A 13697-nucleotide genomic window follows, 5' to 3' on the forward strand; every position below is an offset into this window, starting at 1 on the left:
AGGTATTAAACACAGGCAGAGTGCATGCATGGGCTAATGCAGGGTGCCCTGCAGCAATGCCAAACTGCATGAAATGTCTTGCAGAGGGTGCATGGGTTGTTGCAGGCTGACCTGCAGAGGTACCATATGAAGAGTAATGGCATGTAGGAGCTACATATGGACTTGCATAGTGCATAGCAAAAGGATTGTACTGACAATGACTCAAATGATTGCATGTTCCACCTCCAGTATCAAAAACCTGAGCACTCTGGGTTAACCCCACTGATTGAGAAGCTCCCACTGTTTGCTGAGCAGCCAAGGAAGCGCTTCCCCCAAAAAGTGTGGGAATAGGCACCTGAGTCGTGTCCACTGTGCCGCCAACAGATCCTAAGGCTCCAATCAAGCCCTTATCCTTTCCAACACCAAATCTGACGTCCACAAAAACCTCAGAGGGCCCAAATACAGGTAACTTCTCAGATCTAGCATTAGCAAGCAAAGGATTCACAACAGTCGACGAACTAGGATCAGAACTGGAATCTTTACCTACAAGCTTGGCTCGTGTTGAAGACGACCCCGAAGATCCACCACCAGTAGCAACAAGCACCGGAGATGGAGGTGCGCCGACCGCTGTCGGAATCTCAGCCCGAGGTAGAGCAGCGAACTGCGCCAAAAGCATGGACTGAAACTGAGCCATCGAAGCAGCGAGTGAGGTCTCCAGCGATGATTGCATAGAAGCATGCATCGTGTCCAAGCGAGCATTGGTAGCATCACGATGCAACTGGGGCTCCGTTTCCAAGTGATACAGCTCACCAAAAACTTCAGGGGCATCATCCAGTGGTTTCCCGACCCCCTTGTTCCTCGTCATGACGAAGAACCTGTGGCTCTAGATACCAATTAATAGGGTAAAACCCTAGAATTGAGAGAAAGAAAGAAGAGAAAGATAAAAGGAAGTAAAAGATGCTTGATAATTTTCGATAGATGGTTCAGACGAGCTGATGGGAATACATAAAGAAGGCCAGGCCTGAGACACGTGTTGCAACGACACTGGCAACAACATAAACAAACCCTAACGACAATTAACGACTAATTAAACAGACTTGAGTATAATAAGACCACGCGCAAGTCACGTGTGTCCTTAATCACAATACTCTTAGTATTGTCAGGAAATAACATGATTTCTCTAACATTCGTTCGTGTTCAATTCTACCTTTGATTCTCTAAAATCGAAACCCAATTTTAATTTCATCAATCTGCCATGCCTTCGCCTTGTCTCTACCGTAAAAACCCACTATGTGCTTTCGGTTCCGCTTCTTGTGTAGAACCTTTGGATTGCTTTGCATGTTAGTTTGGAATTAATTAGAGACATTGATTTCTGCCATATTAATGATATTAGTGATCAGAACTACAAATGGTGAAATTGCTCTATCTCTTCAATTTCAGACTTTCTTTGACGAAAAATTAGGTAGAACTAGGATAGCATATAAATTTTCAGAATAGAACGAAGACCACATGGATATAATATGAAATCCTCATTAAGAAGCAATGTGGCTTTTCAAGTTTCAAAAGTACCATGAACCTAGCTTTTAAATTTCAGTTATTGGGGAAAAATATTTTGGTCAAAAGCAGCTTTTAAAAAATTTACCAAACACCATTTATTTTTCCCAAAATGTGTAGTTGCCCCAAAAGCAGTCCCAAACTGGGCTAATACCACCGTTCCTTGGACATCAAACTAAAAGGTACAATTGTGTAATTTGTGTTGCTTGCTCGCTAATAGTTAAAGATGGATTAATAGTAAATATGGAGATATATACTGTGTATACATGTTTTAGTACTACTTCATTAAGATGGGTTTCAATTTATAATAAACAGTGAAGAGGAACATAAAGCTTCAAGGAGCGGGAGTGCATTGCAAACCACTACACCCCCATTTCTGCAAACTCTACAACTAATTTAGGAGTACTGCTCCCTAGCTAGGAGTGAATTCCAGTGGCAGTACCCCGTACTATATTCTTAGCATGGCTTACCAGCCCTGCATCCGAGAGTACCAGAAAAGCGTGTGAGCCTCCTCACGAATGAACCTGGCCTTGCGTTGATCACGTCGAGCCTACTGTACGGTCCTCTGTCCTTCCTCGGCTCTCCGGATTCCCGGAAGTAGGCTCCGTTCTCCATGAGGTCGCCTTCCGACCTCCATTGCCATGTTGCCCACTCGGCCTCCGTTGTGTAAATTCTGTATGTGATTTCCTTTAATTTTGGGTCCGGTGGGGCGATGTAGCGGTTGCCCTGGCTGATGATGGTCGGGTGCGAGCTGCCTCCGATGGCGTACTTCAGCCAGTGGGTGTAGTCGTTGTTTACAACGTGGAAGTAGCCGTGTCTGCACCTCGGCATTCTCTGGATCAATCCCTTCCCGAAGTGGTTGAACGCCACCGTGACTTGCATGATCTGGTCGCGGTCATATGCATCGCTTGCTCCGAACAGCATCACCTGCATGCATGCGTTACGGTAGTCTTAGACATAAGCACAATACCAACACCAAAACTAAGTCCAGCTCGGGGATATTGTAAATTACGTACGTCGTTATGTTTAGTCATGTGGCAGTTTGAGACGGTGATGGCGGTGGAGCCTTGGATGACGTCGATAAGCCCATCGTAGCAGTTCCACATGGAGAGATGGTCGAGCCAGATGTGTGAGGATCCAAAGACGGATATACCATCTCCATCACTTTGCGTCCTGAGTCCGATGTGGTCAATTGAGTCTCTGATCAGCCCACCTCCGACAGTCACAATGTCGTGGATGTGAATTCCGTGGATGATCACATTCTGTATGAACTGCAGGGTGATTCCTGCACCGTGAGCGATGTGAACATTGGCGCCACGCCCGTCAATGGTCTTGTGGCTCGTCACAAGTAGCTCCTTGTTCAACTTGATGGTCATGCTATGTTTGAAGATGATCCAGAGTGGGCCGTCTTGGATCACAGCGTGCCGGAGAGTTCCTGGTTTGGGATTGGCCATGTCGTTGTCGGATGAATCATGGACGACGTAGATGGGACCGCGTTTTCCTCCCCGCGTCCGGCGGCCGAACCCTAGCACGCAATTGGCGAGCTGCCTCCGGTCATTGGCCCATTGGGGATTGCATCTCCAGCACCGGTCAATAGGGTTTGTGGCCGTGCATGCGCCTTTGTTCTTTTTCCCTAGATTCCTCCTTGTAGTATTGGTGCCCTCTAAACTTCTGCATTTACCGGTGATGGAGCTAGAGATTTAATATTCGCAGCAGACATAAGTTTTATAGTAAATTAAAATGGTGGAGTGATAGAATTTACATACATTTCGACATCTTTAACTAGCTCGTCCGTAACTGATTCGGGGTCGGGCTGATAGGCCTTGAGGGCAGCTACCTCGGCTTGCTTCTCCCGCTCCTGAAGGACAGGATCGAACACCGCAATGGTGCTATGATCATCTGAATCATTGCCTGCTTTCATGCATGGTAGTATTACGCAGAATGAGCACATGAACAGCACTAAACTGACCTTCATTGACACCATATTGGGGTTGTTACCAACAATATGTCCCCCTTACAAAAACTTAGTTCTGAGCACTCACTTGATACAAGTTCTGTTTTATTTATTTTTATATATTTTCTACTGGTCAAGGTCTATTTGATTAAGCCCCAGTTGTGTGCTTAACCGGGAACGATCTAATTGTGCCCAGATAGACCTCGCCAGGCGCCTATAAGGGTTTCTTGTGACAAATGGTGTGAGAGTTTACTACTAACTATAAGCCTGGCGAGAAGCGATAAATGAATGAACTTATATATATAAGCAACTCAAGTCAGTGAAGGCATGGCTCTTCTGAAAATAGAAGCGTAGAAGGTGGAGAACCATGCATCTTTGTCAAAACTCATAAGCTTCAAACGGTTAATTTTCTGGCTGTTCTAGCATGAAATGTGGGGCAATTAAGGGTCATCGGGACTCCATCACCAGTGAATGATTTGGTTAATTAGAATCATTTGCCTAATTAGCACCCTATCGTGTGGATACTTATGGCTAATATTTTCGTTATAACCAATTTTTTTGTTTGTTCTATAGAACAACTAGAATACCTACGTATGCATGGCTCTCTGTGTTCATATGTGATCAAATATTTGATGGCAGTGGAACTAAAGACTGCCAAAAAAAAACTTTGCTAGTTGGTCAAAAAGTTAGATTGTATTGTGTATATGAGAATCACTTTTTCTTAATTATGGATGTATATATAAGAATCACTTTAAACATTTTTCAAAGAAAATTCAAATTATGATCAAATTTTAATTATTAACGTAGAGTTTGCTAGCTAGTAATTAGACCAGGGATTTTATTTCAATCGGATAGTTTGGGATCCAACAAAAATACATGCATTTTATATACTCATGCACTTAGTAATTGGTGAAATTGGTGACTTGTAAGTAAATGAATAATTGGGTGATACTTGTTCTTATTGCAAATACTGTAGCTAGATTTTGCAATCAAAATGGCATGAGATCTCAACGTGCCCGAGGGTTTCATACATAAACATGCATGCCTGGACCAGCTCGAAGTTAGCACGTACGCTAGGGTAAACTACTTTAATTTCTTCAATTTTTTCATTTCAAAGTTTTCTAGAATGCGAACCAAGCCAAATCTCAGATTCGCAAACATAATACTCATTCCATAAGAAAGTGAAACTTTGTCTAGCTTGGCCCTCTTGGGATCTACATAATTTCATTGTCTGGTGAAAGGTTATCAACTTATCATAGAAAAAGACACTTAGATATATAGCTTACAACAATTATGTATATATGTGTAAATAGAATAAACGATCGAACAACTTTGTCTTGCCCTCTTGTGCTCTACCTCAGATAAGGAAGATCAAATTATCTTGCTAGTGATTAGTGCATGAAATGTAACTCAACCATGTATATTGCAGTCTGATATATACTATCAAAATGCTTTCAAACAATATGATACCAGACATAGGGAATATTAGACATCATTCTTTCAATGAACAAAACATCGATCCGTACTGAAACTTATTCGTTGTATATATACTTCAATTCCCATTCATCACTTTCAAGTTTCAACTGCGAGTAGTGCATGCATGCCGCCCATTATAGAATTTACAGATATGATCAATTTAGTTGATCGAGAAGTACTTGCAGAATAAGCCATTAACTAATTAGCACTTATACTGAGCAACTTATTATGCTAGCTGTGCTATATTTTATATGCTCTCTGCAGGAAAGGAATATATATGCAAACGCAACAGAGATCTATAATATATTCACCCACCTTTGAGATTTCAAAAAGTTTTGTCCATTGTGCATTCATGTGAAGAAACATCGAAAACAACTGATCGAACAATTTGGAACTCTGATAGTCATAGACAAGTTGAAGAAAGAGATAATGATCATTTCTGGGAAAATTTTCTGGCATTTTATAAAGCAAAATTCCCCAACAACATTATTCTAACACTTTTGACAACATATAGCAAAATTCTTGCTTCGAACTGTTAATAAACTCTGCTGTACGTTCAACTACTTCACCTGCAATTTACTCCTTTATTCTTCTGTTAATTTCCTTCATACATACAGCATGAATTGAAATTCCCTCCAAAGTAAAATTAAAATATACACCCATTGACTATGCTAAACTAGCGCATATTTCTATTTGGATTTTTGGGAATGGAAATTTTTAATTTGTTTGGCGTACTCTTAAAATGAATATAAGTTTCTAAAAGGAAAGCATACCATGAAAGGTTTTAGAGCTCCCTAGTTTCTCAGCCTATAGCTATAGCTTTGCTAGCTCCACCTTTGCCTAAAGAACATGACCTCAAGATATTAAGTTGGATTGCTGGAATCTACCTTTAAATGTTGATGACAAATATGCCCTGACTAAATTATTACTAAGAAGCTTCTTATAGTCATGTACTGGTGATAATCAAACATCAAACAGGGGAATAATGTCTGTATATACAGTATTTGCTTTTAATTACCATAATTTAACCTAAGGTCAGTCTGGGGATTATGAAAAGCTTTTGATAAAGCATGCACAAAACCAGGCATTCTCTCCTTAACTTTTCATATCTGACAAAGCGACAAACAAAGCATATAAGACTTCTCATGAAAACAATATATATAAAGAGATCATTTGTCATTAGCAGGAATTTGTATAAACAGTTGTGAGCTAGACTTTTTTTTTTGTTTTCTTTGATCAATTCTTCAAAAACCATGATTTCCCTACTTGATGTCTACCATGTTGTGGCAGCAACTGTACCTTTGTATGTTGCTATGATTATAGCCTATGTCTCTGTGAAATGGTGGAAGCTTTTCACACCGGAACAGTGTTCTGGCATAAACAAGTTCGTCGCGAAATTTTCCATCCCATTGCTGTCATTTCAAGTGATTTCTGCCAATAACCCCTACAAAATGAACCTCAAGCTCATCCTTGCGGATGGTCTCCAAAAGGCAATTGCTTTTTTAGCGCTGACAGCAATCACTAAATTCAGCTCCCATGGTGGCTTGAATTCCATCATCACAGGTCTTTCCCTCTCCACCTTGCCTAACACATTGATTCTTGGAATTCCACTTTTGAAGGCCATGTATGCCGAAGAAGCAGGCGTGCTTGTTAGTCAGATAGTTGTGTTACAAAGCTTAGTTTGGTACAATTTGTTGCTGTTTCTGTTTGAGTTTCGAGCAGCAAAGGCAGCTTCTGTGACACCTTCATCAGACGCAACTGCAGGTTAGACACATTCAAAGTTGCTTTTTGCTAAGGAATATAAAAGAAGAAACATCAACAGTACAGCACACGTGCAGCTGTAACAGCATAAACACATTTCTAAAGATCTTGATTTACGAATCAAGTTTCTCTAGATGTTGATTGTAATATTCACAATTGGAATATAAGTGTACAGATTTTCTTTGTCTGAAATGCTAACTACAACTTCAGCAGAAAAGGTTTATCTGTAAACGGACAACTACTTAAGATGCTTTACTTCTTAGATCAAATTAGGCTGATATACTCTGACATCTGCAATTTGGTGGTCTGGTTTTGATTTGAAGAGGACGTGGAGGCCCCTAATGAAGCACAATTGAAAGACGAAGAAGGGGGTGAAGAAGGAGCTAGAAATCCCAATAAAATGAAATCTATTCTATCAACAGTTGTGAGGAAGCTCTTTGCCAACCCCAACACTCATGCAACAATATTGAGTCTAATATGGGCTAGCATACACTTCAGGTAGTAATCAAATCATATTGAGGCTTGTATCAGCAATTCGGCACGACTTTCTTTCATCCTTCTTTAATCAATTTTGATAGCTCATGCATACATCTCTTGCAGATGGGGAGTTAAAATGCCAGAAATTGTTACACAATCTATTTCAATACTCGCAAATGGAGGACTTGGTATGGCAACATTCAGCTTAGGTAAGAACATCAACATTTTCTTGGCATGACATTCTGAATTAAAATTCTAGATGAACATGTCTCCTGTTCTTCTGATATGTCATTAGGCCTTTTCATGGCGTCGCGGCCTAGTATAATAGCTTGTGGAACAAGAATGACAGTGGTAGCCATGGTACTTAAGTTCCTTGCTGGACCTGCTGTAATGGCATTGTCCTCCTTCGCAGTAGGACTAAGAGGCAGAGTTCTCAGAGTGGCAATTGTGCAGGTTCATACGTAACTCTGTTATATACTATGTTTTCTTTCTATAAACTATGAATCCATAAAGGAGACATAAAAGTATTGGCCTGTAAATTTACTGCAGGCAGCTCTTCCTCAAGGAATTGTTCCTTTTGTTTTCGCCAAGGAATACAATGTTCATCCTGAAATTCTGAGCACCGCGTAAGTTTTGAATTACATTGGAAGAGATCAAATTATGTTCAAAGCTTGCTGCATATATGTGAGGCTTCTGAGATGATCTGGTTTTATTTTTGTTGCAGAGTAATATTTGGCATGCTCATTGCTTTGCCTATAGCATTGGCCTACTACTTCTTAATGGGATTATAAACTAACTGGAGGTGAAATTGGTGAGGATAACTCATTTAATTTATAAGGATTTCTTTGACATGTAATTTGATGTCAAGTATACTTGCTACACATGAATTGATCTGATGAGAAAATTAGAGTCATGTAAATTCACCATCCTTATTTAGGATTATAAAGGAAAAGAAAATGTCATCAATTTCTTAGTGGAATATTGATCTGAGAGTCAATGGGTGGGGCATGAGTTATGTACACAAATATTTGAGTACAAACTCGCATCGTTTTAGGTTTAACATTATGTTCACGTAATTGAAATCTAACTTCATACCAATTTAATAGCTTTGTCAGTTACTTTGTGGGGGTATTTGAAGCTCGTACATAATCAACATTTCTTAAAGTCATGCACTTGCCTAACCTACTTTAGGAATAATTCCTTAACTTCAAGCAAAATCGCGACAAATTGTTATAAATAATTTCATTACGCATATAAAAAAGTATATAAGTAATTATTTTTTCTTATCATTAGAGACGTACAATGAAATGCTTACGTTTTATTAAAGTTGAAAAGAATGTACTTCTAATAGCAAACTAAAATGTTTCATGTAACTAGATATTCAAACACAAATGAGATTTCCAAATTTAAGAATCTTTATGTTCTTAATGTACCAAATACACTCAAATGCAATAGAAACATATGATACAAATAACTTTTATTTAAACTTGTTTGGCAAATCATCAAAATTGTTGGATTGGGTTTCGTTGTTTTTCTGACCACCTCTCGGTCACACAACCCAACACACACTTATTTCCTTCGCAAAAAAAAAATAAAAACGAACCTTTTCTTTTTGCCAAAGAAAAAGAGGATAATACGGTCAATTTGACCACCACAGAGAGCGACTAGCTTGGACGAAACGCAAAGTATTACGTGGACAAAAATCTTAAACCCAAAATCCAACGGTTCGTTTCAAAATCCAACGGCCACAATAATTTATCCGGACCCGAAATTAAAAAATACTCAGCCGAAAAGAAAGGTGGGATCCAAAATACGGTTTATCGCAACAAAAAAAAAAGGGTTTATCGGCGCCTCCTATATAAAACCACACATCGCTCTCTCTCTCTCTCTCTTCCTCCCATCATTTCTCTACTCTCCGACGTCCCTGCTTCGTTTTCCGGTCACTTTTTCCGATCAGCGAAATGGCCAAAGGTCCAGGTCTCTACACCGAGATCGGCAAGAAAGCCAGAGGTTTGTCGTCTCTCTTCATACATTTCTGTTTGAATTTGTGAGTGTTTTTTGTTGCTGAATCTTTTGGTTTTGTTGTTGTTGAATTCTGTAGATCTCTTGTATAAGGATCACCAGAGCGACCACAAGTTCACCATCACTACCTACAGTGACACTGGAGTGGTGAGTCCGTCGTCTCTTTTGATCTGTAATGAGTTAGGGTTTAATATCGCGATTTTTTGTTTTTTAAGCTCGTATTCCTAATCGGTGATGCCATTTTTTGCGTTTATCATGTATTTGTTTAGTGAAATTGAAGCGTCGACTGTATTTTATGCTCGATTGTTGCCTGTATGAAATTGGGGACAGAAATTAATCTGGTCTTAAATTGCGGTAATACGACTAGTTGTATGAATTTAAGTGTAATTACACTGGAATTTGTTGAATTTATGAGATTCTGTAGAGTTTGTAGCCGAAGTGCTCGATGTATGAGCTCATTTTTATTGAACAAATTGTTCGATGTGAGGCGCTATAAGATTAGTATGCTAGCGGTGGTTGTCGACGATTACTTACTCTTACTGGTTTGTGTCTGTCTGCAGGCTATTACTTCTTCAGGAACAAAGAAGGGCGAGCAGCTTTTGGCTGATGTTACTACTCAGTTGAAGAACAAGAATGTCACTACTGATATCAAAGTCGACACTGAGTCCAATGTGAATTAACCATCCTCGATTCTGCTTTTTCATTGATTATTGTTGCGATTCGTTCTGATGCAAGACATTGTCTTGTGGTGGATATTACTTTGCATTCTTATATCGAGTGTTCGAAGAATGTGCAAATGTATGAAATGTCAGGTTACTAATGGATTGTGTAAATTTGCAGCTTCTGACTACTGTTACCATTGATCAACCTTGCCCTGGCGTTAAGGCAATTCTCAGCTTCAAGGTTCCTGATCAGAGGTCTGGCAAGGTAAGAATGTTATGTCAGGTTATTCATTAAATGTATATGCAGAGAACTTATATCAGGATATGCTTCGTTTGAGACATTAAATTGAATATCAGGATGGCTGTAGATTGACATTGACCTTTATAATGATTGATTTTCGACAGGCGGAACTCCAGTACTTGCATGACTATGCTGGGATAAGCACCAGTGTTGGATTGACAGCCAACCCTGTTGTCAACATATCTGGCGTTCTGGGAACTAACCTTCTTGCTCTGGGTACTGATGTGTCTTTTGATACCAAAATTGGGAATTTCACCAAATGCAATGCTGGTTTGAACTTCTCCAATGCGGATCTTGTTGCATCATTGAACCTGTAAGTATTGTCTTCTGTCTTACAGTGAGTTTTATTTGAGATTTGATATCGCCACACACTTCCTCATGCACTGTGATGATGATTGTCTAAATGATGCAGGAATGAGAAAGGTGATGTGGTCAGCGCATCTTTCCATCACACTCTCTATCCCGAACTAAGCACTGCTGTAGGAGCTGAGATTACTCACAGAATTTCCAGCAGTGAGAATACCATCACTATTGGTGCTCAGCATGCCCTGGATCAATTGACCACCGTCAAAGCACGTCTGAACAACTCTGGCAAGGCCAATGCTCTTATCCAGCATGAGTGGCGCCCAAAATCATTCTTCACCATTTCTGGAGAGGTGGATGCTAAAGCCATTGAGAAGAGCGCCAAGATTGGATTGGCTCTGGCTCTCAAGCCATGAGCTGGAGCTCATTGCTGACTGAGGGAGGGAGAGCATTAAGATATTTCTAGTGTAGGTGGTCTCTCCTCTCGTGTCCTTTGCTAGAACAAGTCCACATAGTAGATCGTACTGTTTTTTGGTTGTAAAAATAAGGATGTGATGGTTTGGTACTTTTCTGTTTTCCTGAATTGTTGTTAACAGAGGTCGTCAAGTAATCGGGAAATTTAGACTTGTTCTTGTTGCCAATGTGGTTTGGGTTTTCTCTCTCCAACAATGATATGGTTCAGTTTGGTTTTATTGATCTTGCTTGTGTCATTGGTTATCACTAGTCACTACAGTATTTGGGTTAGGGTTAGCAGCATCTGAAAAACTGACTCAAAAACATAATTCTATCCAAGAGCATCTATCATTTTTAGAAACTACTGGGTCCCATGACATAGAAACTCAGACTCTCAAAGTACGAAATCCATAATAAGTTTTTTCCAACCTAAAGAATAGAACCAAAAACTCCATCATTCACTCCTGCCTTGAATCAGTGAGTAGAATCTGCTTGCAGGAGACCCTCTCGAATCTGTGAAGCAATGTCCTTGACGGCACCAGGGCCGTGTGGGATGAAGACAGATGATGACTTTGAGGGTGCTCCGATCTCCTTCATAGTATCGAAGTACTGAGTTACTAGCACCATGTCCATGACATCCTTGGCAGAAGTTCCAGGAACGTTCTCGGAGAAGACTAGGACCCTGTCCCTCAACCCGTCAACAATGGCGCTGGCGCTGGCCTGCCAAGTACTTGGACTCCGCCTCTCCTTCAGCTCGCTTCACTTGTATTATCTTCTCTGCTTCAGCCTTTTCCTTTGCTGCATCCCTCTCTCTTGCAGCTGTTAATAAAGATATAGGGAGCACAGCTATGTAATTAATCACAAATCGAAACTTAGAACCAATGTTTGAACTGCATATAACTTTATGTTACTTGCAACAAATTGTAGCAAACAAGTAAATTGTCTAATGCTATAGGAGACTAGTTTATTATAGGAAGGTATTTCTGTTGCAGGTTACCAATTTTCATCCCAAAACAAGCTTTACTAGTATAGCCAACATAAAGCCCCCCTTTGTTAATACGGTTTTCAACATGCCAGTGATGGTAGCAAGTTTACATGCTTCTTTTAGACAATCGATTTAGCTCATGCAACCATATCTATTTACCTGCGTTGATCTCATTCATAGCTTTATTTACACGATCATCAGGCACGATTAGATTGATATATGGTTTGCTGAATATGCTTCTGTAGACAGTAGACATATATACAACTTAATGTTTAACAGTCACCTTCTCAAGCTCCACTTCAACAGCTTTTGCTATTTCACTCTTCTGTTCAAACACAGCATCCAACTCCATCTTGGGTACACTTGCCCTGATAACTGAAGAATAGCAAAACTATTAGCTGCCTAATTCAATGCAAGCAACAATCACCAACAGTCTGATAAGAAAAAAGTGCTGCTTACCATCGAAAACATAGGCCTGAATCTGAGCATTGACGTTAGTGAGCTTGTAAAAAGCATCCCCTACTTTCTCTGGCAATGCACGAAATTGAATGGATGCAACCACATTGACAAACACATTATCCTGCCAACAAATGTCATATCATCGAAGTTAACTTCAGACAACACATATTGCATCTGAGTTCAAAACACAACACATCTTACAGGGAATGCAAGTAAAGAGTCTGCAAATTGATTAACCTTAGTCTTGGTTTCACATTTAACTTGGAGTTGGCTCACACGCATTGATAGCACACCGGCTGCCTTGTACCCCAAACACTGAGGCAAGCAGTGACACCCTGGTTGAAGAACATCATCAAACTTCCCAAAATGTTCCTTCACAACAACTGTCGACTCCTTCACCAGAATACAACCAAGCGCTTGACCCATTACTTCAATTCTACACAAGTATCAGAAAAGGAGTTTCATTTTAGGTAGTAACTTCAAGCAATGAGTCAGAAGTAAGACGAGTTCCATTTCAATAACCTCTCAGTTCTTCAAAGACATGGAATTTTCAAGTCTCCTCATCTCTATAATGAGCCAAAAGAGCATTACACTCATTTCTTAGAAGCAGAAAACCAGAAGGAACATGCAATGATTTCACAAAAATGAACAAGTAGGCATCAAAAGATAGTAAAGAACCCACATTTACTGTTTCCTCCTTGAATTTCACTCAGAACACAAAACCAGAAGAGAAGATACAATGATTTCAAAAACCACAAAGAGACCCATTTCAAAAGTACACAACAAAGAACTAGTAGCTAGGCATCAAAATCTAGTAAAGAACCCAAAATTGTCTTTTTCCTCTATAATTTTTTTTTTCACAATACCAAACAAGGAAACAGAGAGGTGTGCATACTGCATACCTTGTTGCAAAGTGTGCACTGCAAATTGTAATGCCTCTATTTCTTGTTGTCCAAGAGAAAATGGCTGATATATATTTAAGAAGCAAACGCTGCCCAGAGCTGAAGAGCTCAGTGCCTCAGTGGGTGTAATATGACTGATATGCCCTTCCATGCTGACGTGACCAGTTCTGTGACCGAGTAAATTTCCTGGAAAAAGACAAGGACCACTGTCTGGGAGAGCAAGGTGAAAAGTCGAGAAGGCCCTTCCTCTGTTCTGTTTCCTCACCTCACTTTTCGTAGTAGTGGTAGAAAAAGTTTGTGATTTTTCTATTTTCAGTAAACTTTTGGTTCCTTGCCTATTCTCAGTGTGCAACGCTGGAGTTGTTTGTGGTGGGTAAATTTGCAGGCAAAAATCTTTTGGATTTTACTT

The 13697-nt window shown here is 40.0% G+C and overlaps 3 protein-coding genes and 1 pseudogene across 3 annotated transcripts; 2 read left to right on the plus strand and 2 right to left on the minus strand.

Moving 5' to 3' along the window:
• Positions 1-1989: 1989 nt before the first annotated feature.
• Positions 1990-3484, minus strand: LOC126799475 (pectate lyase-like). Its single transcript, XM_050526681.1, has 3 exons — positions 3300-3484; positions 2550-3204; positions 1990-2460 (listed from the first exon to the last, which is right to left on the minus strand). The coding sequence occupies exons 1-3, from the start codon at positions 3482-3484 to the stop codon at positions 1990-1992; spliced, it is 1311 nt and encodes a 436-aa protein (XP_050382638.1).
• A 2710-nt stretch (positions 3485-6194) lies between these two features.
• On the plus strand, positions 6195-8147 carry LOC126799015 (probable auxin efflux carrier component 8). Its single transcript, XM_050526124.1, has 6 exons — positions 6195-6727; positions 7048-7222; positions 7325-7410; positions 7497-7654; positions 7751-7827; positions 7926-8147. Exons 1-6 carry the CDS (start codon positions 6217-6219, stop codon positions 7990-7992), a joined length of 1074 nt encoding a protein of 357 aa, XP_050382081.1. The 5' UTR covers positions 6195-6216; the 3' UTR covers positions 7993-8147.
• Positions 8148-9052: 905 nt separating this feature from the next.
• LOC126798086 (mitochondrial outer membrane protein porin of 34 kDa-like) lies at positions 9053-11199 on the plus strand. The gene is made up of 6 exons (XM_050524918.1): positions 9053-9211; positions 9303-9370; positions 9784-9894; positions 10064-10150; positions 10291-10499; positions 10599-11199. The coding sequence occupies exons 1-6, from the start codon at positions 9163-9165 to the stop codon at positions 10903-10905; spliced, it is 831 nt and encodes a 276-aa protein (XP_050380875.1). The 5' UTR covers positions 9053-9162; the 3' UTR covers positions 10906-11199.
• A 217-nt stretch (positions 11200-11416) lies between these two features.
• Positions 11417-12812, minus strand: LOC126800120 (hypersensitive-induced response protein 1-like; annotated as a pseudogene).
• Positions 12813-13697: the final 885 nt, after the last annotated feature.

This window comes from Argentina anserina, chromosome 6, assembly GCF_933775445.1.
Source record: "Argentina anserina chromosome 6, drPotAnse1.1, whole genome shotgun sequence".
NCBI lineage: Eukaryota > Viridiplantae > Streptophyta > Magnoliopsida > Rosales > Rosaceae > Argentina > Argentina anserina.

Excerpts from the sequence above, each read along its gene's own strand:
- LOC126799475 (XM_050526681.1), bottom strand. The coding sequence starts at position 3,484 with ATGTGCTCATTCTGCGTAATACTACCATGCATGAAAGCAGGCAATGAT. Across the intron at positions 3,205-3,299 it reads CTAGTTAAAGATGTCGAAAT|AAGTTTAGAGGGCACCAATA; the intron begins GTATGTAAATTC and ends CGGTAAATGCAG. Across the intron at positions 2,461-2,549 it reads ACATGACTAAACATAACGAC|GTGATGCTGTTCGGAGCAAG; the intron begins GTACGTAATTTA and ends GCATGCATGCAG.
- LOC126799015 (XM_050526124.1), top strand. The coding sequence starts at position 6,217 with ATGATTTCCCTACTTGATGTCTACCATGTTGTGGCAGCAACTGTACCT. Across the intron at positions 6,728-7,047 it reads TTCATCAGACGCAACTGCAG|AGGACGTGGAGGCCCCTAAT; the intron begins GTTAGACACATT and ends TTTGATTTGAAG. Across the intron at positions 7,223-7,324 it reads TGGGCTAGCATACACTTCAG|ATGGGGAGTTAAAATGCCAG; the intron begins GTAGTAATCAAA and ends CATCTCTTGCAG.
- LOC126798086 (XM_050524918.1), top strand. The coding sequence starts at position 9,163 with ATGGCCAAAGGTCCAGGTCTCTACACCGAGATCGGCAAGAAAGCCAGA. Across the intron at positions 9,212-9,302 it reads GATCGGCAAGAAAGCCAGAG|ATCTCTTGTATAAGGATCAC; the intron begins GTTTGTCGTCTC and ends TGAATTCTGTAG. Across the intron at positions 9,371-9,783 it reads CCTACAGTGACACTGGAGTG|GCTATTACTTCTTCAGGAAC; the intron begins GTGAGTCCGTCG and ends GTCTGTCTGCAG.